Source organism: Parambassis ranga, chromosome 20 (genome assembly GCF_900634625.1).
Source record: "Parambassis ranga chromosome 20, fParRan2.1, whole genome shotgun sequence".
Taxonomy (NCBI): domain Eukaryota; kingdom Metazoa; phylum Chordata; class Actinopteri; family Ambassidae; genus Parambassis; species Parambassis ranga.
The window spans coordinates 12,507,222-12,533,146 of record NC_041040.1 but is presented as its reverse complement, the minus strand read 5'-3'; the positions used below and the strand labels follow the sequence as shown (position 1 = coordinate 12,533,146).

At 43.4% G+C, this 25,925-nt stretch overlaps 1 protein-coding gene across 2 annotated transcripts in view; it reads left to right on the top strand.

Moving 5' to 3' along the window:
- The window catches only part of arfgef1 (ADP-ribosylation factor guanine nucleotide-exchange factor 1 (brefeldin A-inhibited)), a 37,847-nt gene that overhangs the window by 10,024 nt on the left and 1,898 nt on the right, over positions 1-25,925 (top strand). Inside the window, exons 2-38 of one of the 2 annotated variants that reach the window (XM_028432677.1) lie at positions 4,002-4,032; positions 6,285-6,441; positions 6,581-6,727; positions 7,095-7,274; positions 7,596-7,649; positions 9,898-10,255; positions 10,700-10,819; positions 11,335-11,576; positions 11,940-12,073; positions 14,306-14,540; positions 14,987-15,086; positions 15,204-15,343; positions 15,797-15,905; positions 17,686-17,887; positions 17,980-18,091; positions 18,653-18,858; positions 18,961-19,045; positions 19,144-19,309; positions 19,426-19,577; positions 19,661-19,789; positions 19,876-20,034; positions 20,127-20,271; positions 20,400-20,490; positions 20,597-20,637; positions 20,786-20,955; positions 21,439-21,590; positions 22,360-22,532; positions 22,674-22,834; positions 23,130-23,260; positions 23,679-23,808; positions 23,946-24,081; positions 24,237-24,375; positions 24,580-24,652; positions 24,748-24,907; positions 24,998-25,137; positions 25,222-25,393; positions 25,481-25,619. In XM_028432677.1, the coding sequence (XP_028288478.1) occupies positions 4,002-4,032; positions 6,285-6,441; positions 6,581-6,727; positions 7,095-7,274; positions 7,596-7,649; positions 9,898-10,255; positions 10,700-10,819; positions 11,335-11,576; positions 11,940-12,073; positions 14,306-14,540; positions 14,987-15,086; positions 15,204-15,343; positions 15,797-15,905; positions 17,686-17,887; positions 17,980-18,091; positions 18,653-18,858; positions 18,961-19,045; positions 19,144-19,309; positions 19,426-19,577; positions 19,661-19,789; positions 19,876-20,034; positions 20,127-20,271; positions 20,400-20,490; positions 20,597-20,637; positions 20,786-20,955; positions 21,439-21,590; positions 22,360-22,532; positions 22,674-22,834; positions 23,130-23,260; positions 23,679-23,808; positions 23,946-24,081; positions 24,237-24,375; positions 24,580-24,652; positions 24,748-24,907; positions 24,998-25,137; positions 25,222-25,393; positions 25,481-25,619 (5,371 nt within the window). The remainder of the gene's footprint in view (positions 1-4,001; positions 4,033-6,284; positions 6,442-6,580; positions 6,728-7,094; positions 7,275-7,595; positions 7,650-9,897; positions 10,256-10,699; positions 10,820-11,334; positions 11,577-11,939; positions 12,074-14,305; positions 14,541-14,986; positions 15,087-15,203; positions 15,344-15,796; positions 15,906-17,685; positions 17,888-17,979; positions 18,092-18,652; positions 18,859-18,960; positions 19,046-19,143; positions 19,310-19,425; positions 19,578-19,660; positions 19,790-19,875; positions 20,035-20,126; positions 20,272-20,399; positions 20,491-20,596; positions 20,638-20,785; positions 20,956-21,438; positions 21,591-22,359; positions 22,533-22,673; positions 22,835-23,129; positions 23,261-23,678; positions 23,809-23,945; positions 24,082-24,236; positions 24,376-24,579; positions 24,653-24,747; positions 24,908-24,997; positions 25,138-25,221; positions 25,394-25,480; positions 25,620-25,925) is intronic. The other variant, XM_028432678.1, reaches the window with a different exon arrangement.

The window sequence follows — 25,925 nt, the reverse complement described above, 5'->3', positions numbered from 1 at the left end:
TATTAATCATGGTGTTACTAACTCTGTTGCACTGACTCAGCAGCTTACATGTGCATGGTGGTATGTTAATGCAGTTGTAATAATTGTAAATTACGGTAGTTTTTTTTACAAATTTCCCCATCAGCACATTGATATTGTATGTGCTACAGTGTTATTTGACATGGGGGGGGGGGATGTACCTCACTTGTGTGTGAGTCGCTGCCTGTGATCTTGCACTCTTCCTGCGCCTGCCTTTACACAGACCGGGAGACCGCATTCACTCTGAAGCAGAGTGGAGAAATGATTAGCCAGCTTTCGACTGACCTTCTATCCAGCTTAGAGACAGCTTTGGGGGGGCACTTGAATAGATGAGAACCTCGGGGTATATGGGCTCACACTAAAGTATCTAGACTGACTTGGCTCCGTTCCGGAGTATGTGCACCTCATCTTTAGAAGTCACCCTGTGCAATCATATACCAGAGAAAAGGACATTTCCACATGTAGCTGACCCACTTGTCACTTGATGATGAAAGAAAAGTGTAATGTAGTCCTAAAATGACTGTCTCCTAGTGGGATTTAGCGTGGTGCCGTTAATGTCTTACTGTCATCTACTGTTAGGATTTGGGTCAAAGTCAGGGTAAGAGGAGAAAGTACAGTAAAGATGAGAAGAATGGCTGAGTTTATAGCAGGCTCCTTATACATTGTGAATCTATAAAAGGCTTTGTGTTGAGGTCTGGTCTATAGCTCACTGAAGAGCAGGACTGCTCCCTCTATGTATTTTTTGGTCAGTGGAATAGGTGTCTTGTGTATGCTTCTTCCTTGATGGGGTTTGTATTGCAGTGCTAGTGTTTTAGTAATGGGTTTTTTTTTAAGGGGAGCTTCCTGAAAGCCACTAAGTGCCGCTGTAATCCAACAGTGTCCTGCTGAAGCATCAGCTCAGCTGTGATGATGATGGGACGATAAAAACCTGCAGTTATTATTACAAAAATAATATTTGTTATAATACATTTTTGTCTCAGTTTACACTTCAAATTGAATAGTTTTATGAGGATATTTTCAAAGTTTTACTTGTTGACCCACTAAAGTTTCTTAGTGGGCCCCTGGTCTTTTTCCTGTGGACTGATTTGATTGAAAGGTGGTGAGCTGTTTTGTTTCATCTTCATCACTGTCGTCCTGTGTGACAGCAGTGTGGAGAAGGGTTTACCCACTCCACTGAACTACTACCAAATGCTGCTGTATCTCCTTTGGATTATACCCCAGGCCCTGGAGAACACTGGCACCTTCAAGGTCAGCTGAAGCAAAGGGAGGGTTTGTTGGGTAAATAAATGACAAACGCTGCCATTTCTTGGCTCCTTAAAAAATAGCACAGAAAAGAAACTAAAATTGTACGTTGTAACAAACCATTTCATTTTTATGTATCGTTAAATATCACTAAATTAAATTGAATTATTATTATTATTATAAGGTTTGTGTGTGTCCTTGTCTGTCAGCTGCCTGCATCCATCATATGTCTGCATGTGTGTGTGTGTTTTTTTTTGGAATGTATAACAGCTGTTATCAACTTTTAATTTGTAACTCATGTGTGCACGTTACCAGGAGAATCCAGCACTTATATATTTCTTCCACCACCCACTGTTGCTATGGTTTCGGTGTTCAAATCCTGGGGTGCCATTTCCTCATCAGGGCTCCTGATGCACCACATTAATTATCTGACAGATACTTACACAGTCATTATAACAATCCCCATTCCCCGCCATCAAACTGAGTGTTTGTGCAGCCACTGCTTCCTGTCTTCTTGTTTGACCTGTGTGCACAAATGCTCCAGCAGCCGTCTGATATGAAGCTAATACTGAAAGCAGAATAGCCCAGGGTCTGCGTGTGGATATGTTTTCTTGAAAAAGACACCTTCAGGGACTATTGAGCAGGTGAGGGGCGGACTTTCATTTGACCAAATTGTGCAGCACTGGATGATATCACACTGGAATTCTTCGGGGTTCAGCTCTGTGATGCCTAGTTTTGTCTGGCAGAGAAAAATAAAAGAGCACACTGTAATGATTATTCACTTTGGGGATGAAAACTCAGGAGCTGATTGGTTGTCACGGACCTCCATGTTTGAGGGCATAACAGTGTGAGAGATGACTGATGAATATTAATGGAAGTCATGACACAATATTCATTACAATTTGTGAGTCGATTGATGAAATAATTATTTATTAAAAATGTATTGTTTTGGATACTTAATTTTCCTTTTTTGCAGCTTTGTAGAATCTCTCTGTAAACCAAATATTGTATCTTAGATGCTGAGAGTCTTAAATATTACATTACATAAATTGCATTTACTATCCATGTAAATGTTTTTTCTAAATCTACTCATGAGTCACAATAAAAACCAACACAATACACAGTATGTGATCCAAATATCTAATTGTCAAAGCCAATATGGAGAAGTTGGTATCATTATGATAAGTTAATTGCCAGTGTCTGGTATCTCTCAGCACATCCGCCTCATCTACCATCTGTGCATTTTTACTGTATCGCTCATCTCTCTGTTCTTGTTTGTGTTTGTGACAGTAAGTCTGATGTTACACAAACACTCAGTGAATCAGTCTTGTCAGCTTGAGATGTGTACATTCATTTTCATATTGAATGACGTCCCTTCAAACTCGTGAGTGGCAGCTGCCATTACAAGTCAAAGGTGCTTTAGGTTAACCTGTCATAGGGTTTAGATTCAAGGCACAGAGATGTTGAAATAACATATTTGCCGGTTATGTGCTGTTGTTTTGGGACATAGTCGCTGCACTGAAGCTGTGAGAACAACACTTGTGTATTTATAATACATAGGTTACAGCACAGATCTGAAAGATAGATGTTTTGGACCATAGATGCCTCAGTACTGTTCAGTCTGTCCCAGAATAATGACATGAAAAGATGACAAGCTGCTCAGATCTCATGTCAGATTTGGGTCTGCAGAGACGCAACAGAGCAGTATACACACACTGTCTGAGGCCAGTTGGGACTACATGTACAGTATGTGTGCACTGGACGTCCCAAATCAAAAATGACACGTCGCCTCCTATACTTATCCTCCTCTCATGGGTAGTGTGTTAAAAACATGGACCATAATATAATTCCACAGAGTGTTAAGAGCTAAAAATTTCTTTGAAAGGGCTGTTAGCCTCCCAGCAGTGAAATAATTAAGCTGTCATGGCAATACTGAGGTTTTTCCCAACCATTGTAGGCTGGTGCAATTTAGTAAAGACTTTGCCAGTTGCCTCTGTGTTTTGAAAAGCTTCCTCATTGAAGGCTCGCTTTTAATGTCTAGTATCAATTGGCTTCTCTTTCGCTCGCTCTAGCTCTATTTCTGGCTCCCTCATCCCTCCCTCTGTGTGTCTGTCTCTCTTTTTTTTCCCCCTGCTCTTCTGTGTCAGTGCTCAGCAAGTTCATACAACTGCTTTCATGCGTGGAGATCTGTGAAATAAACACAAATGTTGGCCCTGGCTCGCAGACAGAGTGATAATAATGACTGCATTTTTGGGATGGAGCCGAAGCTGAGAATGTACATTAACCAGGCTCCCTCTCTTCTGCGCGGTGTTGGGACGCGAACAAGGCCGTCACCATGACGACACAGGGGCCTTCATTCAATAAAAAGGAAACAAGCTGCACAATGAAGCAGGAGGTTGAACACTTGCACTTTTTTTGTTGTGTCCTGTGTACAAATGTGCACCTCTGTATTTACTGTAGCGTGATCCTATTGGAGAGAAACTGCTGGCTACACACTCATTCATCATCAGCTTCCTGAATAACACTATCTGATCTGACAAACAAAAACACTGCTGTTGTGAATTTATGAGTTGTTTTTAACTCCATTCTCTGTAAATAAGCCAAATCCTCTGTGCCACCAGGGCCTGATGTATTCTCTCCTCCCCATGGTGTCATTAGCTGAGTAAAATACAGCAGAATGTACTTTCCCCATGGCTCATACTTAATTTTACATGTCCTCTCTTTGTTTTTTTCTCTTGCAGAGGAAATCAAAGAGGAATCAGAAAAATTAAGGTAAGCAATTGATGAATTATGTAACACAATAAGTTAGTAAAAGGAAAAAGGATGGTGTGTGTGTGTGTGTATAGACGCAGCTTCTAGTGTGTTTTTGTTTGTGTCTCTGCGCCTGGCTTGTTCCCAACAGCCCCTTGCCTTCTCATTACAGGCAGTCTTTTGCCTCATGCTGAACTTGTTTTTTGACTCTGGATGTGTGTGTGTGTGTGTGTGTGTGTGTGTGTGTGTGCACACGCTCATGAGCGCACAGCCAAGTAACGTGGGCTTTGGAATGGAACGTAGTGCCACCTCTCTTTATCCCTGTCCTTTCTTCCGCCTGCTGAGTCATTTTTTATTTCCCTCGTACATTTTGGCCTCTCTCGCACACACTGTCCCTCCCCTCCTCATTATTTCTCTCCAGGTTCTCTCTTCTCTCCAAATTACATTTACCACTAACCAATTTCATCCAGATTTCACCCTTATAGATCAAAGACAGATAGATGTCGAGTGCAGTCACACCCATCTCACACAAATGCTGCTGCTTTTGGTTTCAACTCGGGTACCTCACAGATCTAACCTTTTTTTTCTTCTAATAGAGGTTCAGAAGTGGAGAGATATTCCACTCATGAATACAAATATGCACTTTGTAAGACTGCAGTCTCATTTAAATAATTTCTATTTGTACATTCAACTTTACTTTCTTAAAATCTCTCATTCTGGGCAGGTGCTAGTCCAAATTCAGATAAGGTTATGTTACTGCATCACTGTGCATGTCTGTACTTTGCTGTCATGTTTATGGAGGTTCACGCTGAAGTTCTGTGCTGAAGTTCTGTTTTTTTTCTTCCGCTTTTGAATTAGGCTAAAAAAGACAGGAGTTTTATTGGGTTTAGTTAGTCAGCAAACATACACATTGTCCAACTATTCCCTCAATTCTCTGACAACTGAGCAAACTTAATAATGACCTTCTGATTTGCTGAAAAGCTCTGGAGTGATGGACCTTGACAGTACACAGGGAACCGGTTAAAGTTTTGTTTCCAAGCTGAACAAATGATGCATTTATACCCCATCATAATGTCGATTTTTATTTATCTGCTTTGCCATGTCTTGCAAGACAAATTACACGCTGCTTAGCACTCATTAGCAGCTTGGAGATGTGGATGGACTAAAAACATTTTTTTTTTTACAACATTAACATTAAATTTTGTTAACAGGCTAAGTCTGACATTAGGCTGAAAATAGGAAAGAGAGAGAGAGCGAGAGAGAGAGAGAGAGCGCAGGCCAGCTGACATTAAGTAGTCCAGGAATAAGCCAGAGAAGCTCCCTGCAGTTCCATCATGCAGTAGCTGGGAGAGAGACAGACTGGGTGAGACCACAGACACGGATGATCTTTGCTGAATCACTGCTCCACTTTGGTGTTGTCCTAAAGGCTGTTAAACCAAGCAAATGTAATGTTTATTACTCAGTCCTTCTCTAAACATGTTAATTTGTGCCTGTTTCCTCTTGTGTTTCATGTCCAAGCTTCCTCTTCTCTCCTGCTTCTCTTTAGTACATTCTGCTCACTGCCTGTTTTGTCTTTAGTTCTCTTCATATCCCCCCCCTGTCTTTTACTTCACAAGGATCCTTCCTCTCTTCTTCTTTCTATGATTGTGCCCTGAGTGAGGTTGTCCCTCTAAAAAAGAGCTGAAGTCATCCTTTTTCATTGCCAAGACATAAACAATGCAACCCCTCCTTCATTCTCTCCCTCCCTTTCTCCTATTCCAGCTAGTGCAGCGTGGGTGTGGTTGTAGTGCATGGAGATGCTGTAGAGACATGGATGCTGAGGGCAGTGGTCCATATTTTATCACTGGTCTTCGATGTATCATTTGATGTAAGGTGTAGTTACTACTCATGGCCTGGGGGATGCTTTGTCAGCATGAACATGTGGCAAAGTTAGAGCCTGATTTTACAATCCTCAGGGATTACCACCCTCCCTAAGAGAGATCAAGTGAAAAATTAAAGCACAATAATAAATGCAGTGTTTTTTTTCTGAGGAACAGGATGCAGGGTTAGCATGTTTGATATCCTGTTCTAGCTGTGGAGCAAAACCATACCATTCCTAGTACTCCTTCCTGCACTGATGTTCATGTCTGGACGTCAAGGGGAGTATGAGCGTGTCAGGCCAATTTCTGAACTCTGCTTCCTTTCTAGTGACTGCAGCTGACAGACTGGATTGTGTGATCAGTGTTTCTCGCAGAGCCTCATCTCTTTTTTTTCTCTGCATTGTTCCTCCCTAGTCCACCCAGTGGAGATGGCAAATCGGGTTCCAGCACTTTACCGCCAATCAAATCAAAGACCAACTTCATTGAAGCTGACAAGTACTTCTTGCCATTCGAGCTGGCATGTCAGTCCAAATGTCCTCGCATCGTCATCACCTCGCTCGACTGTTTACAGGTCAGTTAGAATGGAGACCCCGAATGTTTGCATGAGTGTTTCTATATGGCAGCTCATTGTATGCTGTGTTCTTCTTCTTTGATAATATCTTTGGATGTCTTAGCCAAGTCGTGTTTACATGTGTGTATCTGACTTGTAGAAGCTGATAGCGTATGGCCACCTGACAGGCAGCGCCCCGGACAGCACGGCTCCGGGCAAGAAGCTCATCGACAGGATCATCGAGACCATCTGTGCTTGTTTTCAGGGGCCCCAGACAGACGAGGGCGTTCAGCTACAGATCATTAAGGTGTGCTGCTGTCCGTGTCTGAAATATCACAGTTCATTACACGGACACTTCTCCAACGTTAGAATGTTTAATTAGCCATCCCGAAAAGCAAATCACTGCATCACTTAGAGGTCAATTTATTGATACTTGACAAAAACTCTTGTAGCTGAATCAATAGCAGTTAAAAGAGGAACTGCAGCTTCTAATTTTATTTTAGTAATATATTTCTTTATCTGTATTGTTGGGTGAAAGCTTCAATACCTACAGAGCCTGTAAAAGACCATGTGTGCCGGCACATATCCGGTCATGTCTGATCTACTGTGCGTGTAGGAAATATCATTAAAAGACAAAGGTCTGAGAGCAGTTAATCTTTTTTTCTTTCCTCCAGGCTCTGTTGACCGCGGTGACCTCTCAGCACATAGAAATCCACGAGGGCACCGTGCTACAGGCTGTCCGCACGTGCTACAACATCTACCTGGCCAGCAAGAACCTCATCAACCAGACCACGGCCAAGGCCACGCTCACACAGATGCTCAACGTCATCTTTGCACGCATGGAGAACCAAGCAGTATGTGCAACCGTAATCATTCTGTTGATGCAGAGAGACAGAGAGAGACTGTGTCTGCTTCTAACAAAAGCCAGTGAAGCTATTTTTAAAAATGCCACAACAAAGTAGAGCTATGTAAAACATTGGATTTGTAATATGACATTGAAGTCAGTACTGTTTGCTGTGTGTCCAGAGGGACGTTTTAGGTGTTGCCTTCAAAAAAAAAAGAAAAGCTTGCTCTAACATCATCTTTTTCTTTTTGAATGACACTTTTCCCTCCTCCTCCTCCTCCTCCTCCTCCTCCTCACCTGCCTCCCTCCTCCCTTCCTTTTGGACACATAGCTTACAAATCACAAGCTATCTTGGTCTCTGGCCTCCAGAAAGCGTGACCGCCAGGTAAAGCGTGCAGGACTGCCGTGACTTGCCTGATCAGCACTCTTTAAACTCTTCTCTGTGTATCTGTGTTTGCGCATTAAGCCCTTTTCCTCATCCATTCATGCACTCATCTGTCCTCTTCCTTTCTGCTCCTACACTGCACAGGAGCAGGTTTACTGTGTACTTCTTCCACCATATGCTTGCTGTGGCTTTTGTTGACTTGCCTACAAATCATCTCGCTTTTCCTGCACCAGTTTGTATTTTAGTTTGTAGTCACACACACACACACACACACACACACACCTTTGTGTGGTGAATGTTTTATTGCAGGTCTCATTCTCTGACAGCTTTTTGTTATGTTTTGTATCTCTAAAGGCCTAATATAGTTCTCTTAGAACAATGAGCGACTGGTGTTGAGTCAGACAGAGGAATATAAGGCAGCAGCCGGGGGTAGAGATAGAGAGACAAGGCAGACTTTGAGGCCTATTGTTGTGTTGTCACTGCCTGTGTGCAGTGTTGTGCTGCTGCACAGGGAGATCCACTTTCTGTATCCTCCTGACTGCAGCTCAGCATGGTATGATCACACTCACACACACACACACAGTCTTAGTCTCACACGGCCTTCACTATCCGACTGAGGTGGCATTTAAATAATGAGCTTAGTTTGTTTGTGCTGTCCCCTCCAGTCGAGGTGCGTTTGTCAGGTCCTGTTACTGCTGCTCATATTCAATACTAATTGTTTCATTCAGAATGCTGCGTCACTGAATTTACTTGGTTACATTTAAATGTGACAACACCAGCAGCAGCCTCATTTCATTTGAATTGAACAGATTCTGATGGAGTTGTGGTCCTCAGAACAAGACATAATGGGTTTAATAAAAGGTAAATGCAGTTTTTGTCAAAAACAACTTTTAATGAAGAAACGTGTCCTTTGGTTAGAAACACAAACCAGTCACAGGAATTGGAGTCTGTGTTTTTTTAGATCTATGCAATGATCAGTGCTACTTCACGTTTCTGCAAGTTTCTCGGCAGCTTGTTGTGTTTTATCCTCTGCGGTTTTGCAGTGTAAAAAAAAAAACTAGCATACATCCCAGAAAAGTTTATGATGAAGAAGAAATTTTGCATTTAGAGGATTATTAGAAGGGATTATGGTCTAATAAAAGAAAGTGAAAGCAAATTCTACATGGCACTGTTCTGCTAGGCTCATGTTCAGAACAAAAACAGATACATATCTTCAATAATCCATTATTAATGTGACGAAAATGCAAAATCTACATTGGTATGATCATTGTTTGCATAGTTATTCTGAGTGGGAGACAAAAGTGTGCTGTCGATAGATCACCACACATCACTGTTGTTTCACACTGTTCATATATTCATCTGCCCCCTTTTCCTCTCTGAGTCTCACTCAATCCTTTTTTTTTTTTACCTTTTATTCTCGGCAAATCTACAAATGCACTTGGATTGCAGATGTACCATGGGCTGCTGTTAATTTAGTTTGGCTGAGAGAATTTCCACTGCCTGTACATACTCAGTTTCTTTTGGAACTTGTGTTGTTGGTGTTTGCTGTGAAACAATGTGTCTAACTGTGAAGACTATAATTTTTTCCTTGTGAAATTATTTTAAAGCATTTATTTTCCCCAAATATGACCTTGTCCAGAGGCCGTTTACTGTCTTTTAGATGGTCTTGTGACCCATTTTCTTTGGCTCATGATCTACCAAAATAAAAGCACAGCAACACCTTCCAGCACTCCTTTTGAGAGACAGTGGTAACACGTCAGCCATGACACATCAGCCAGGTCATGGCTGTGTGAGCCATTTTCCACCTTCTACCGCCAGTCGACTGAAATAGACTCAGATCACACAGCAAGCATGAATTGATTCCACCAAGTTTGCCCCATTGCTGTCTCATTACTTCTTCTCAGCACATTTCCATGAGAACACACATCTGATGTATGCTGACACTAGACTTTTTCTAATAGACTACAGGCTGTTAACGTCTTTTGTTGTCTGTTTTGATATCTGATGTTGTGGCTCTTGGGGCTCAATAAGTCCTTGGTAAATGTAGACAGGCTGATCAAACTTCTAACTGCTGATGAGTTTGTTTACATATTCTTAATCTATCTTTTTTTTTCTCCCTCTGTGCATGTGTGTGTTGCATGTGCCTGTTCTCTATGAACGCTTTTCTTTGTATCCACTGTGTATGTGTGCTTTTGTTTTTATTTGTGTGTGTGTGTATGTGTGTGTGTGTGTCCCTCCCCTGCTACAGCTGCAGGAAGCAAAACAGCTGGAGAGAGAGCGGCACCGGCAGCACTCCCCAGTCACCCAACACACTGAGCCAGACTCCCCCCAGCTCCAGACTCACATTCACCCGCCAACCAAGGGTCTGACCCAGGAGGCCAACGGGCCTGTCACCCCACCAACTCCACCCATCAACATCCCATCCACCCCATCCACCCCATCTACACCGGCCCCAGAAAGCAGCAGCAGGTCTGTGTCTGGGGAGCAGGAGGAGCAGGGAGAGCAGGGCCCTGTCTACGAGAACCCGGATCCAGAAAACGGCTCTGATTTCTGTGTGGCTGAAAATGAGCAGACCGAGGCAGACCAAGCTACAGCAGCAGCACAGAGTAAGACGGTTCACAAGGACACATCACTTACTACTCTTTGTCTTTCTCCCTCCTCTCCTGCTCCTTCTTTTATTTTAAAAAAAGTAATAGTGCACTGATTATTTACATAATATAATCATATCAGTATCAGTGTGTGTTCTCCCCCGTCATTCCTCACGTCAAATGAAAAAATATTTATACTTAGCCATGTCTCAGCTATGTTTTGCCTAGACTCTGTTGATTCATACTTGATTAATAATCACAAGAAAGTTCAAAATCACATATTTTAAACATTGCATATACGGTGCTCACCGTAAAAACACACTGCCAACACCTCCAAATATTTGTTATCAACAGAACTTGAAGATTATAGTGATTTTTTTTCAGTGACACTGCAACTATATGTGTGTTAGCCCTGAAACACAAGGTTTAAAGCAGAGCATTTAAAGTGTGTGTGTTTCTCAGGTGCAGCAGCCCAACAGCGTGCTGAGGCAGGCGAGGAGGAGGTGACTCCAAATTATGAGGAGAAAGCCCAGGAAATAGTACAGAGTATTCTGCAGGAGGTGGTCAACACTGTTGCAGGAGGTGAGAAAGTGATGTTTGTTTTTTTTAAAATTGCATTTCTTTTTGGTGGGGGCTTACAGGTTTCGACCCCAGTTTCATAAATAAGTTACTTCACTTGCGAAACACTATAATTTGAGGTCAGTCCCTGACAGTCCCTCAGATGCTGACAAAAAGAGAGCAGAGCGCTCGTTCTTTGTGTGCAGGATTTTAAAAAGGCCTCGGTTTCTCTGTGACAGCGAGTAAAGCTTTATTGACTTGTGCACACAAAAGAAATGTGCTTTGGCTTCCTTTTTCAAATATACTTTTACCCTTAGGCAGCAATTTGACAAACACGCTTTAAAGGTCAGGAGGAAGACTTGGATAGAAATGCACCCTAGTATCCTGTTGTAACCTGAAAGCTCCCCTTAGATGCAGGTTAACATGACTTGTGTTAACGTGCCTGTGTCACAGGATTATGTTGATTTGCTGGTCTGGAAGATCTGTGTTTCACTTCCTTGTCAATCCTCCTCCTCCTCCCTGCTTCATCTTCACTACAGGCCACTGCCTCGACCCGGCAAACCTCTGCTCTGACACCAAAGAGCCCGGTGGCGAGCTGGCAGAGTCAGAGCCAGCAGAAGCGGTGACAGAGGGCACCCAGAGCTCCCTGGAGGACGAGGGCACTCTGGGGAGCGACAGCGAACACGTCCACGCCAACGGTATCCCCGGCACACCCATCTCTGCCAGCTTCACCCCCTCACTGCCCGACGATAGGCTGTCTGTCTCATCCAATGACACTCAGGTGAGGAGTGAGCTATGGTCAGATTAGTATCTACAGCTGTGAAGTTAAGAGTTTTGATGTAATTTGTTTCACATTTTGTTGTTAAAAGATGTGAAAGACACTGTCACGACATACGCATCTTTGATCAAAACCAGCTCGTCTAATTAAGGTGATGTTTCCTGAAATGTCTCCTGTAATCACCTTTTATCATCCCGCGCTATATGACCTCTGCAATTATGTCTGATTGCACTCCTCAGTGCTCATGGTTAAACAAACCTAATAGATCTGGAGGCTTATAATCACAGAGGCTGGAAGATGTGAGATTGATGATGTTGTTAAGTGCTCACTTATATTTTTCTTTTCGGATGTTTTTGGTCTCTGCAGGAATCAGGAGCGGCACCAGGCCAGCCGCCAGGTGCTAAATTCTCCCACATCCTCCAGAAAGATGCCTTTCTTGTCTTTCGCTCACTCTGCAAGCTGTCAATGAAGCCGCTGTCAGACGGACCACCTGATCCAAAGTAAGAACTGTTGTTACGATTTCAGCTCAATTTTCACGATAGCCTTTTATTGTAATTAGTTATAACAAGACAAGGAAAAGCCCTGAAACAACTCATCTGAGAAGGTTTAATGGTTTAATTTTACTTAAACAGTCGTATCAAACCCTTGAATTATCACTCTGTGTGTGTGTGTGTGTGTGTTTGGAGTGCATGAATAGACATGAGTCAGTGGGTGATGTCTGCAGCTTTGATAAATGATAATAAAGGAGACAATGAGGCATCACATCAGCATTTTCTGAGTCACTTCCTGGTTTTACAGAATCCCTTTTTAACTGTTCCCCTTTTCAACCGATCAGAAACAATAAGATTGTTTTGTCTTTGATACAATGTTTGCCTAATGGAGGCATGACAGTTTTGTCCAGATAGCTGCATTTGTATCTGCTGCGTGCCTGTGAGATTTATTTGTTTACTTTCACACTTATGTAATCTCCATCCAGTGAGAGGGTATCCTCACTTTGTTCTTGCATAGCGTTGCGAGAGAAAGGTGTGTTTGTGTACGTGTGTATGTTTTGTGCCACATCAATTACCTCAGCGCTGATTTACCATGTCAGTGTTGGACAGAAACCTTTTAGCCTAACAAGGCTGTTCTGCCTGATATTTCCCCTCTCTGTCACACTTAACACATCACAGCTCACAAGCTGAAGAGTTGCATCATTATCTTACTATCAAATGTTACTTTGCATTTCCACATTAGTCCAGAAAGTACACAACTTGTCTAAAGGGATTAATATCAGCTCAGCTAAGCAGCAGCATCTCCTGAATGTGCTGAGCTGTTTGCTGTTTTTGCTCCTGAACTCTAGTTTATCTCTTACTGCCTCTTACTGCCTTTTCAACTTTTAGAACTTTTTTTATTATCTTTCTGCTGTTTGTTTATGTGCTTTGAAATCAGGATCAGAATCAGCTTTAGTGATGCTGCCGGCCCTCTTGTTGGTTCTGGAGGTGTACGGTGCCTGGAGAGAGGGCCGGGGGGGGGGTTCCTATGATCCGCTCTGCTGTTCTCACAGTCCTCTGCAGTCTGGTTTGGTTGTGTTTGGTGGTGGCTCCATACCACACTGTGATGGATGCCCAGATACAATATTATAAAAGTATCATCTTATCAGATATTATGCTCTGGAAAATAAGTGGATTCCATTTTTAGTGTTGAGTGGATGACAGAGAAACAAAAAGACTTATTGGGCTTTGATTTGGGTTTTACTGGAGCAATGGTTGCAGACAGCTTATGACACTGCATAGGAACAGCCACCTACCTTAAAGGCAGATTCATGGGTTGTGTTTTTTATTTATCATGTAGTATTTGTCGGTGTTTTCCTTTTATTATTTAGGGAGTAAATATCAGTGTGGTGCTGGTTGGACTTTCCTTTTGTTCACATAAACTATTATGCTGCCTACAAATACACATAATCTCTCTTCTCACTCACTTAAATATTAACAGTCTTGTTAATATTAACAGTCTTGTTAATATTTAAGTAATATAGTTATTGTTTTCTGTTAAAGATTATGTCTACCTGCCTCACCCAAGAACACAAGAACACCCCACACAGTATCCCATGGATGGCTTAAGGAAGATTATATCTGTTAAACGCGACAGTCTTGCCACCTTTAGTAATAAATTGTCAGATTTCTTTCCTCTGTTTTTTTTGCCTCTTGCAGCAGAGTTACATTGTTATTGTGCCACATAAATCCCACTTCTCTTGCTTGCCAAAGATGGAAGGCATTGCAGCAGAGCAGCCAAACTCAGCATATAAATCAGCTGAAAGTATGATTTCTGAGATCTAGTTTTTCTGTCTGGCTGCTGCAGGAAAGAAAAACAGTCCAGACAAGCAGAGGCTCTACACGCAGAGACACTTTGATTTAGGTTTTTTTTTTGAAGAAGGCTGGCTAAGATTTGAACTCTCTGATGCAGAGATACACTATGATGGCGGTTCACTGTGGATTATACTTTCTTTCTGGCATAACTCTGCTTGAAGGACAGATCATTTCACTAATAGGTACTTGGTGTCAGAGAGGCTTCTTTTCTTCTTATCACTGAGTCTTCATTTTATTGGACAGTGTGTTCAAAGAGTGCTGATAACTCATTTTATGTGGATGAATTTCACCTCTTTTTGCCACTTCAGTCTGACAGTAGTGATCTGATGCACACATAATTCAGTAGCATGAATATTCTACACAGACTTTACTTCTCTCCCGCCTCAGGTCTCATGAGCTACGATCGAAGGTTTTGTCCCTCCAGCTGCTGCTCTCCATCCTGCAGAACGCTGGGCCCATCTTCAAGACCAACGAGATGTTCATAAACGCCATCAAGCAGTACCTGTGTGTGGCTCTGTCAAAGAATGGCGTCTCCTCCGTGCCTGAGGTCTTCGAACTCTCATTGTCCATCTTCCTCACTCTACTGTCTCACTTCAAGACGCACCTCAAGATGCAGATAGAGGTCAGTTTTCAATATAGTAACCATGTTTCTGTGTTTAGACGTGTTATCTCACTGTGTTTCAGGTTTCGTAATTATTTTCCTAGTTTTATTTTTATTTAGACATGCTGAAGAACCTGATGAACTAGTTGGCTAAGTACATTAGTCATGGACTGCATGAGTGGACTGCATTTGTATCTCCACCCATCATTTTTCGATTTAAAAAAAGACACAGCTTCACACCTTCTCCGGCAGCTTACTGTCATTTAGAAAAACAAATGAACAACTAAAGGCTCTCTGCACAGATTTTATTGTTCAGTACGACTGGCCCTTAAAGTTTCTAACACATCTCCTCCATCTGCTCCATCTGTTCTTCTTCTTCCACTCAGGAGAGGTCATGTGGACATCTGCGTGTGTTGGTGTTGTTGCCTCACCTCTCTTATTGCTGCTGTTGTTCTCTCTCTCTACAGGTGTTCTTTAAAGAGATTTTTCTCTACATTCTTGAGACGTCCACAAGTTCCTATGACCACAAGTGGATGGTCATACAAACCCTCACTAGAATATGTGCAGGTTGGCTCCCTTGTTATGTCTCTTGTTATCATTAGAGACTCTAGTTATATATTAAATATATGTATGTATATTTTCTGTATTTTTGACCTCGTCTGTTTCGCCATTGGTTTCTTCTAGATGCCCAGAGTGTGGTGGACATTTATGTGAACTACGATTGTGACCTAAATGCTGCTAACATATTTGAACGGTTGGTCAATGACCTCTCAAAAATTGCACAGGGTCGTGCAGGTCATGAGCTTGGTACAACACCCCTACAGGTGATGTTTCTATTCTCTATTTCCATCATATAATTAAAGAATCAGTGTGTGGCAGAAATTAAATGTATAGTAAGGATAACTGTATAATATTTTTTTGGTGTGTAACTACAAATATTTAGCTTATAATGAGCTCCTCGTGTCTGTGTGGGGACCATAGTCAGTATACAACTGTGTTTGTTCGGGAGGGTTTGGCAGCATCACAGTCCACCTAAACTCCTACTACAGGCAAAGAGGTGGAGCATGAGTGTAGCTGGGCAAACACTTCATTTCTAAGCAAACACTGGCTTTATAACGAGGGCCTTTAATGTTCTCTTACACAAAAGCTGTCCTATTGGATGTGCATCTTCACCGCTCCGTAATTCATGCTAGCTCTTTATATTCTTTAGCTTACTGAGGTTGTGGTTTTTATTAAGTTGTTCAATGCATAATTGTATTTTCTGTATTATTTTGTAGGAGCTGACCCTGAGAAAAAAAGGCCTTGAATGTCTTGTGTCCATCCTGAAATGTATGGTCGAATGGAGTAAAGACCTATATGTTAACCCCAATTCCCAGACCAGCCTCGGTGAGACACTGATGCATTGTTTACACAGTTTTGTTTACACGTTTCAACCTTTCAACCTGTCAACCTTTCTTAATTATTCTGATTCTGCACTGATCAAATATTTAGACAGTAAACACCCCAGTGCCAGAATTTGCCTTTTAATTCTACTAAAAGTACACACAGGTTATTCGGTAACTGTTGGACTATTAGTCCTTCAGGTTGAATTGAAACTGTGGACTCCTGGAGGGGATTTGGGGAACTTGCAGAAAGAGATGCACATACTTGTATTCATTCTTACTACATAGAAAAGCCATTCTCTTACTCTGTTGTGTTTAAAAATGTACGAGGTGTGTGACAAAAAGTACAAGTTGTACGCAGCGTTTCCTTGGATCCGTGTTTTTTTGGCAGCAGTCCTTCATTGAGGTTAGCTGGGTTTAGTGATAAAGCTCATATCCTTCAGCGTTCATCGGTGAAGCTACCCCTCCATTCATCAGCTCAGCTCCAGAGATAATGCCCAGAGGCCAGCACGGACAGGCTGATCCTGAAGGTTCAGTCCTCCTCCCACCTCCCCTAAAAAACTAGTAACACCTCAGGCTCAACTGTGATGGAACGCCCATCGTCAGCACACAGAGTGCATCCTCTCCCTGTGTGTAGGACTGCCCCTGGGTTTTCTGCAAAACAGAGGATTTTGGTTATTTACTAAAGGAGGAGCTCAAACTTTGTGGAAGTACTAGAAAGATAAGCCCACAGGCCTGTGGAACCATCCAGAGGATGACCTCAGGCTGAGCCACAGCTCACCGGCAGAAGCAGATGTGATCACTGGCTTATTTTGCTCAAAAAATTAAGACACCTCGTTACTAATCAAGCTAGAGCATATCGTATAGCTTTTAAGTTTGTGCATTCAAATACAATATATCACGTCCACTCTTTGAATTGTTCATTGTTGTATTTTCTCCCCTGTCTGGATGACTTCAAAGCACGAGCAGGTAACAGTAGAGCAGTATGCAGTTTTTCTAGAACGTGTTGTGATGAGACTTGCTGTTTTTGTTTTCGGCACTGGTGTTGCATTAAATATAACTTAGATCCATAGATTGTAACCAAAACCATGTGTGGATTTACCTGAAGTATTAAAACAAACATTAATTCTCATGTAAAACCTTTCCCATGTCTGTACCCCCCCCCCCACCTCACTCTGCTCTGTGAGTCTAAGAATGGGAAGCACACAACCATCTCACATTACTGTCACACTGTCCTGAATGTTTTAAAGAGTTTCCAATGGGTAATCAGACGCCCCGCTCTAGCACTGTGTTACAGCATGGACTCATTCCAGCAGCAGCAGCCTTTAAAAAATGTTTCTCTTGGCTGCTTCCCCTTTGACTGTCTGGAGCTTTCTAGATGGCCCACCTCTTTCTTAGCACTCTTTACTACTGCCCTGTTTTGCACCTGCTTGGTGTGTTTGTGTGAATAAGTGTGTTTTTCTGGACTCCATTAGGCTGTGGTGTGTGAGTAGCGCCTATATTCAAACCCTCCCTGCCTAACAATAGTCATTAAGAAGGCCTCTGGGTCATTTGGTTCTGAGCTTTTTCTCTTAGTGTTGGTGAAGTTTCCCTTCTACAGTTTAGAGTTTGAAGCCTCCAGGCTGAATGTATGCCATTGCCAGAGTTTCAATTTAATACTCTCACCTTTGTGGTGGTTCCAGGGTGTTGTGTTTTTTTTACATTAACAATAGCATACATGGTTTATTCCGACTTATCTCTCATCCATTCTGGGTTTATCTCATATTGCATTTCCCTCCCCTCAGGCCAAGAGAAACCATCAGAGCAAGAGAGCACAGAGACGAAAGCCCCGGAGACCATAAACCGCTATGGGAGCATTAACTCTCTGGATTCCACCGCATCGTCTGGCATTGGAAGCTACAGCACTCAGATGTCTGGTACTGACAACCCGGAGCAGTTTGAAGTCCTCAAACAGCAGAAGGAGATCATCGAACAGGGCATTGACCTGTAAGCTGTTTCCACATCCGCAGGAATTTCACGTTTTACTCTAGTATTTTTTATTTATTGAAATAATTACGTGGTGCACCTCTTTTTTCCAGGTTCAATAAGAAACCAAAGAGGGGAATCCAGTACCTTCAGGAGCAAGGCATGCTGGGTACAACCCCTGAGGACCTCGCTCAGTTCTTACACCAGGAAGAGAGGCTTGATTCGGTAAACATGTTCTGTATTCTGACAAGACTAAAAATCACACAGTCATCACAAAATCGATGTGAAAATACACAACCTGAACTTACTGGTGACACAACTTTCCTGGATCGAATGAACACAATACTTAAAATATACAAAGGTGTCATCAGTGACATCTGTAACAGAAAAAGTGCTCTACAGAAATGTCCTCATCTTCAAATGCTTCATATCATATCAGTGCATCATAAGCAAGAAACACTGATTAGTGTTTTAGATGATTAGTGTTGTGATGTGAATGTCTGCTTTCAGTCTAATGGTGCACCCTCAGTTTTTATTTAAATAAAGAGCACTCTGCCTTGATTGGACTGCCTCAAAAGTGTGCTCTTGCAGTGGTGATTAGCCTTTAGCATCATTCATAACATCTAGTTAGAAATAAGGGCTCTCTCAGGCTCAGAGTGGATTAATGTGTTAAAATGATGCTGTGTTTTCTCATTATGAGAGAAATGTACCGACACGTATACAGTAAGCACTTTGTATGCTACGCAGTGCTGTGTTTGGACTGACCTGTGCCTTCTGCTCTCTTAGACTCAAGTGGGAGAATTCCTCGGGGACAATGATCGCTTCAATAAAGAGGTGATGTACGCCTACGTGGATCAGATGGACTTCCAGGGCAAAGACTTTGTTTCTGCGCTCAGGATGTTCCTGGAGGGATTTCGGCTCCCGGGAGAGGCTCAGAAGATTGATCGACTCATGGAGAAATTTGCGGCAAGATATCTTGAATGCAATCAGGGGTGAGTTTGTATCTGTGGGTGAAGATCCTGATATGGAAAATAGCTGGGTTGGATTCTCTAAGTCGCACAAATAAATGGACTTTTTCTACCCTCCTCTTCCAGGCAAACCCTCTTTGCCAGTGCTGACACCGCTTACGTCCTTGCTTACTCGATTATTATGTTGACAACAGACCTTCACAGTCCACAGGTAAGCAGGTGGCCTCTGGGAGCGTGTTGTGACAGCAGTCTGTCCCCTGGATATCAATGCAGCATAAATCACACGTATCCTTGTTGTTCTTTGTAAAGGTGAAGAATAAAATGACAAAAGAGCAATACATCAAGATGAACCGTGGCATCAATGACAGCAAAGACCTGCCTGAGGAATATCTGTCAGCCATCTATGACGAGATTGCCGGGAAGAAGATTGCCATGAAGGAGACGAAGGAGCTCACCATGAAATCAAACAAGCAAAGTGAGACTTTAAGAGGAAGATGTTCTATTTCTTTTTGAACTTCCAGCTTTTTGCCACCTTCAGATTCTCTAGCTTCCGTTCAAAATGAAATGTTGCATGTGCTGGTTCCTGCTCAGGTGTGGCGAGTGAGAAGCAGCGGCGTTTGCTCTACAATGTGGAGATGGAGCAGATGGCCAAGACGGCCAAAGCTCTGATGGAGGCCGTCAGCCACGTCCAAGCTCCCTTTACCAGCGCAACACATCTGGAGCACGTCAGACCCATGTTCAAGGTAACACCGGCAGGCAAACACATGCACGTCTGCACACGCACACACAAACTGGACATCTTATCTATGTAGTTATTGTTCCTCAGCTGGCATGGACGCCCTTCCTGGCTGCTTTCAGCGTGGGTCTTCAGGACTGTGACGACACTGAGGTGGCCTCGCTGTGTCTGGAAGGAATCCGCTGTGCCATCAGGATAGCATGCATCTTCTCCATACAGGTGCTGCAGTCTGAACTGAAGGATTTGTGTGTCGCAGTCTTTTCTTCCTGGCAGTGTTCTGACTGCTGGTTTTGTCTCTCTAACAGTTGGAGCGGGATGCGTATGTGCAGGCCCTGGCTCGGTTCACCCTGCTGACGGCCAGCTCCGGCATCGCAGAAATGAAACAGAAGAACATCGACACCATCAAGACCCTCATCACTGTGGCCCACACTGATGGCAACTACCTGGGCAACTCCTGGCACGAGGTCTGCTTGAGAAGCTATTGTCTTACCTCACATTTCTATTTAAACATGTGTTCTTTGTTTCTCTAAAACTCCATCGTTGTGCCTCTATTTAGATCATGAAGTGCATCAGTCAGTTGGAGCTGGCTCAGCTGATTGGCACAGGGGTGAAGGCACGCTACATCTCAGGGACAGTCCGAGGCAAAGAGGGCTTTATTGCTAGCACAAAGGAGCAGAGCAACGACGAGTACCTGGGTCTAGGTCAGAAGGAGTGTTCATATGCTTTGTGCACAGAGAGTCTAATGTCACAGCCTTGTCCTGTTGGTGAATGTAAAACCAGCCCACAAACACATGTTGGTGATGTCTGAATCCTCTTCTTTGCTCTGTAGTTGGAGGGACGGTGGATCGGAAGCAGATTGCCAGCATTCAGGAGTCCATCGGAGAGACCAGCTCTCAGAGTGTGGTGGTGGCTGTGGACAGGTATCGTCACCCTGAAATGAATGTTTTATGGGCTCTCTGTTTAGAGATTAAAAACAGTCAATAAAATGCAGCTTTTAAAGAATCAGACCTGTTTTTTCTGCTTTAGGATATTCACAGGTTCTACCAGGCTGGATGGAAATGCAATAGGTGAGTCTGGCCAGTTCAGCCACATATTCTTATTCTTTTTGCTTCAAGGACAGGTACATTCAAGCTATTTTTGATGGCAGTGAGTCACATTGCCCTGCACAAAGCAGCTTTCTCCGCTCATTGCCGACATCTTCTGTCCATTTATCAGTTGATTTTGTGCGATGGCTGTGCGCCGTGTCCATGGATGAGCTGGCCTCTCCCACACACCCACGTATGTTCAGCCTGCAGAAGATTGTGGAGATCTCCTACTACAATATGGGTCGCATCAGGCTGCAGTGGTCCAGGATCTGGGAGGTTATCGGGGACCATTTTAACAAGGTGGGTGAAGATGAGACACTGAAGTTTTTATACAGTCATAACCTTACTTTGTATTTCAACAGACAAACCTATATTTTGCTTTATTGTGAGTGGTGCTCATTATTATCTAAAGCAGACCGAACCCAGGAGTCACCCTCATTTTCCATAGTATCAAGTGCAAGAAAAAACCAGGGAATAAAATAAATAAAAAATGACTCTCCATACCTTTATGTAGGAGTTTTGATTGTTTGATGGAAATGCAAAAAAATGATTTAACACCATGCATGTTGGCTGGTCTCCACTCCTGCTATTTGTTTACTCACACTCCTACCAAGGCTGATTTGCAGTCAGCCGGCAAATCAGCCAAGTGTCTAGCTCACTAGATGTCAGTATGAGCAGCAGATGTTCAGCTAAACTACAATTCTTTTTTTTTAGTTCCACAGTAAAACATGAAGAGGCTTGCTTGGTGATGGTAACAGTGAGATTTTCTGCGTCTCTCTGTAGGTCGGCTGTAATTCCAATGAAGATGTGGCCATCTTCGCCGTGGATTCTCTCAGACAGCTGTCCATGAAGTTTCTGGAGAAGGGGGAGCTGGCTAACTTCAGATTCCAGAAAGACTTTCTGAGGCCTTTTGAGCACATCATGAAAAAGAACAGGTAAAGGAAATCATCTGAGTGCTCCTGTTAGAACTCTGAATCTACAAAGAGAGAAAGTGCACTGTGGTTGAGTTGTTACTATTTCTGGGCTGCACACATACACTGAATCAGTCCCTGAACCTCTGTTCCTTCCTCCCTTGTCTTTCTCTCCATCTCTCCTTATAGCAGTGAGTGAGCATATTGTTTAGAGACAATCAGCAAGCCAACATTTCACCTGACCCATTTCAGTCTGCTTTCATTACCGTCTTAGTGAATTCACGTAAAAAGCCTCTTTTTTTCCTGCTTGAGTCTGAATCTCTTGAGAAGAATTTAAACAGCTGTCACTTATAAATGATTCCTGTAAATGCAGCACACTTTTCATTGATATGAAATAGGAGTAGCAGTGTAAGTATAAATCCACCCACAGATTGAACAGGCTTAGTGCTTCCACAGAAAGGGATGGCAGGCTGCCACGTAAACCCTGCAGCGCAGTGTGTCCATTAGACTCACTCGTGCTGCCTTTTTCACTTCACTCTGTGTGTGTGTGTGTGTGGTAAGTAGAGGCAGAGCTTTTCTCTCATTCATAACTACAGAGCAATTAGAAATGCTCTTCACTATGGCAACTGTACTAGCCAGCACTGGAATAATCATTCTGCCTGAAAGTGGGACTGAGGATGCTATCAAGAGCTTTTAGGCTAATTAATGTAAAATCAATTTTCATTTTTTTTAATTGATTGAGTATTCTGCTTCTCTCACCCTTTTTTTTTTTCTCCTCTGTGCGTGTCTTCAGATCTCCCACCATCAGAGACATGGTGGTTCGCTGTATAGCCCAGATGGTTAACTCCCAAGCAGCAAACATCCGCTCAGGGTGGAAAAACATCTTCTCCGTCTTCCACCTGGCGGCTTCCGACCAGGACGAGAGCATCGTAGAGCTGGCCTTCCAGACCACCGGCCACATCGTCAGTAAGTCCACCACACACAGCTGTCCTAATCTCTTAGTCAGCAGATGTTGGATTTGATCTCACAGTCTTTCATCCATCTGTGTCTCTCTCCTACTTACCAGTTCTGTCGCTCTGCTTTTATCTCCCTTTGTGTGTCTCTCAGCAAATGTATTTGAAAAACACTTTGCAGCCACAATAGACTCGTTCCAGGATGCAGTCAAGTGTCTGTCAGAGTTTGCCTGCAATGCCTCGTTCCCAGACACCAGCATGGAGGCAATCCGCCTCATTCGACACTGCGCCAAATACGTCTCAGAGAGGCCACAGGTCAGCATCGTGTCTAATTGTTTTTCACGCTCAACCTCTTATTATGCACCATTACATACAGTATCCTGATTAAATAAGAGGGCAAATTATTGACTTAATGCATCAGATTAGATACTCTACACCTTCAGGCATAATGTCCAGTGCATCAAAGAAACCACAATCACTTTCTCAACCTTGACATTATAGCCAGAGAGTATCATTGCACATAATGGGCTCACACAGTATGTATAGAATTGTGTGGGCGGGAGGATTCTCTCCATTGTGGTGCTGATTGTGGCTCTTATGTCTCCGGCAGGCCTTCAAAGACTACACCAGCGATGACATGAATGTAGCGCCTGAAGACCGCGTGTGGGTGCGGGGGTGGTTCCCTATACTCTTCGAACTCTCCTGCATCATCAACAGGTGTAAATTGGATGTCAGGACCAGGTAGGCGGAGTTCACCTTTTGGCCTGGGCTTAGAGAATAGGCATCATTAACAGTCTTTTCATAAATACACAGTTAATGTAACAGAAGTTTTTCTGCTCCTCGATTCACTTAGATATTTGTCGTTTTTAAACAAGTCATCATGCCTGTGTATCCCTGCTTTTAGCCCTGTTTTTTAATAGGCTAGTGTGTTTTGCTTTAAATGCAAATAAGCTGCTGGTCACACTGATTTGTGAAAGAGGGTGCTGCCTTTTCAGCCTGTATACTAATGCAAGCATGAGACACAAAACCTACACAGTTCAGCAAATTAAAGGTACAAAGCCACGCTTATGTATGACTTTACACAGACAGTGAAATAAAAAAAAAACAAGTCAGCTACAGCATCCAGACTGACAGGTGTATATATGTGCTCATTTCCCAGGGGGCTGACAGTGATGTTTGAGGTGATGAAGACTTATGGGCACACCTTCGAAAAACACTGGTGGCAGGACCTGTTCAGAATCGTCTTCAGGATCTTTGACAACATGAAGCTGCCCGAGCAGCAGACTGAGGTATATAAATACACATGACAAGCCTTCCATCCTCTACAACAGCTGTTTTTACATCCTAACCTGTCAACAACAGTTTGTAATCTTCCAATATGAATGTTGAAATATTCTCACTGAGTTTTTGTCTTTCGCTCCTTCAGAAAGCAGAGTGGATGACCACCACCTGCAACCATGCACTTTATGCCATCTGTGATGTCTTCACCCAGTACTTTGAGTCTCTCAGCAGCGTCCTGTTGGACGACATCCTAGCTCAGCTGTACTGGTGTGTGCAGCAAGGTGAGTTCTGTCAGTGTGGCGTTAGTGTCGGGTCCAAAACTGCCCGGGTTGTGGCTGTTTATAGAAGACATGCATTTTCTGTTTTTGACACTCTTCACTTCCCTTGCCTCTCCCTTCTCCTCCTCCTCCTCGCCCTCTTCTTGTTATTTCTGCAGATAATGAGCAGCTTGCCCGTTCAGGCACTAACTGTCTAGAGAATGTGGTCATCCTGAATGGAGAGAAGTTTTCTCCAGAGACCTGGGACAAGACATGTAACTGCATGCTGGACATCTTCAAGACCACCATCCCACATGCGTAAGCTGCTGCTCTGCACACAAACTGTCTCCTCTGTATGGACCGCTAGATAAAAGCCTGGCAGTTCCAGTTCAATAATTTATCATTATTATCTCTATTTTAACATAATGCAGATATATTTATAAGCATGTGGAGGGAAACTTATTTAGCTTGCATGAATGCTGTATTAATGTATATTGAATAAATGTGTCTCTTGTTTCTAAGGCTGCTAACATGGAGACCAGCAGGATCAGAGGGAGAACATTTGACATCACAGAGTCTGTCTGACAAACAGCTGGTGAGTTTGTACTGCTTTTAAAAGGAAGTGTTTTTAATGCACTTGTGTAATTTGTGCATTCAGTACATAGGTAACTTTGCCTGCTTTGCTCCCAGGACTCCATCTCCCAGAAGTCAGTGGATATTCAGTCCCGCTCTGACGACCAGCACTCCATCAGCAGTGCTGACAGGGTCACCACGGAGAACCGTCGGCAGAGTCAGTACAGCTCAGGCTCGGGCGTGTGTGAGGACGCCTCCAGGAGCAGAACCCCAACAAGTAAGTCTGTCACCGAACCCAAAGACCGACCGCTCCTGTTTTTATCTGTGTGCGCGCTTGTTTCTGACTGATTCCCTGCATGTTCCGCAGAAGTCCAGGAGCAGCGTCTATTTGCAGCGTTGCTGATAAAGTGCGTGGTGCAGCTGGAGCTGATCCAAACCATCGATAACATTGTGTTTTTTCCTGCCACCAGTAAGAAGGAAGATGCAGAGAACTTTGCTGCTGCACAGGTACAAACAGCCGAAGTTCAGTGACAATCCTCTTTGTGTGATGAGATTTAAGTCTGTAATAATCTGCCGTTTGTCTTTTTGAAGCGAGACGCTGTGTGTGCAGCTGATGTCCCAGTGGAGACCCAGGATCAGGGCATGTACCGCTATCTGACCTCCGAGCAGCTTTTTAAGCTGCTGGACTGCCTGCTGGAGTCGCACCGATTCGCCAAGGCTTTCAACTCTAACAACGAGCAGAGGACCCTGCTGTGGAAAGCAGGTAGGAGACAAAGCCATTTTGGAGGTTGTGTCTCTGATATCTTAGTGCAGGATGGTGTTAACTTGCTGTTTTATGTGTGTTTCCAAGGCTTCAAAGGGAAGTCGAAGCCTAACTTGTTGAAGCAGGAGACCAGCAGTCTGGCATGTGGGCTGCGCATCCTGTTTCGCATGTACACAGACGAGAGTCGCCAGGACGCCTGGGAGGAGGTCCAGAGACGACTGCTCAAGTAAACAACACACTCTGCACACACACTATCACTTGTGGGAGCAGCATTACTGATGCATGTGCGGCAGCTTCCGAGCCAGTCACTGTGGACCTGAGAATGGCTCCCACTCAGGAAGCGAAGCAGAGTGTGGCCTCGGGGTGTAGTTTTCTGCTGTTACTGTGCTCGTTCTAACCCCTCTAATGACTGTTAAAGAGAGGCACAGCCTCTGTAAGAGAAGGTTGTTTAAAGTCAGTAACTAGTCAGTGATTTATTCAAAAGGCACAGCGTGGGCTCGGCTCTGCAGGATGCTGTGTGCTGTATGAATCC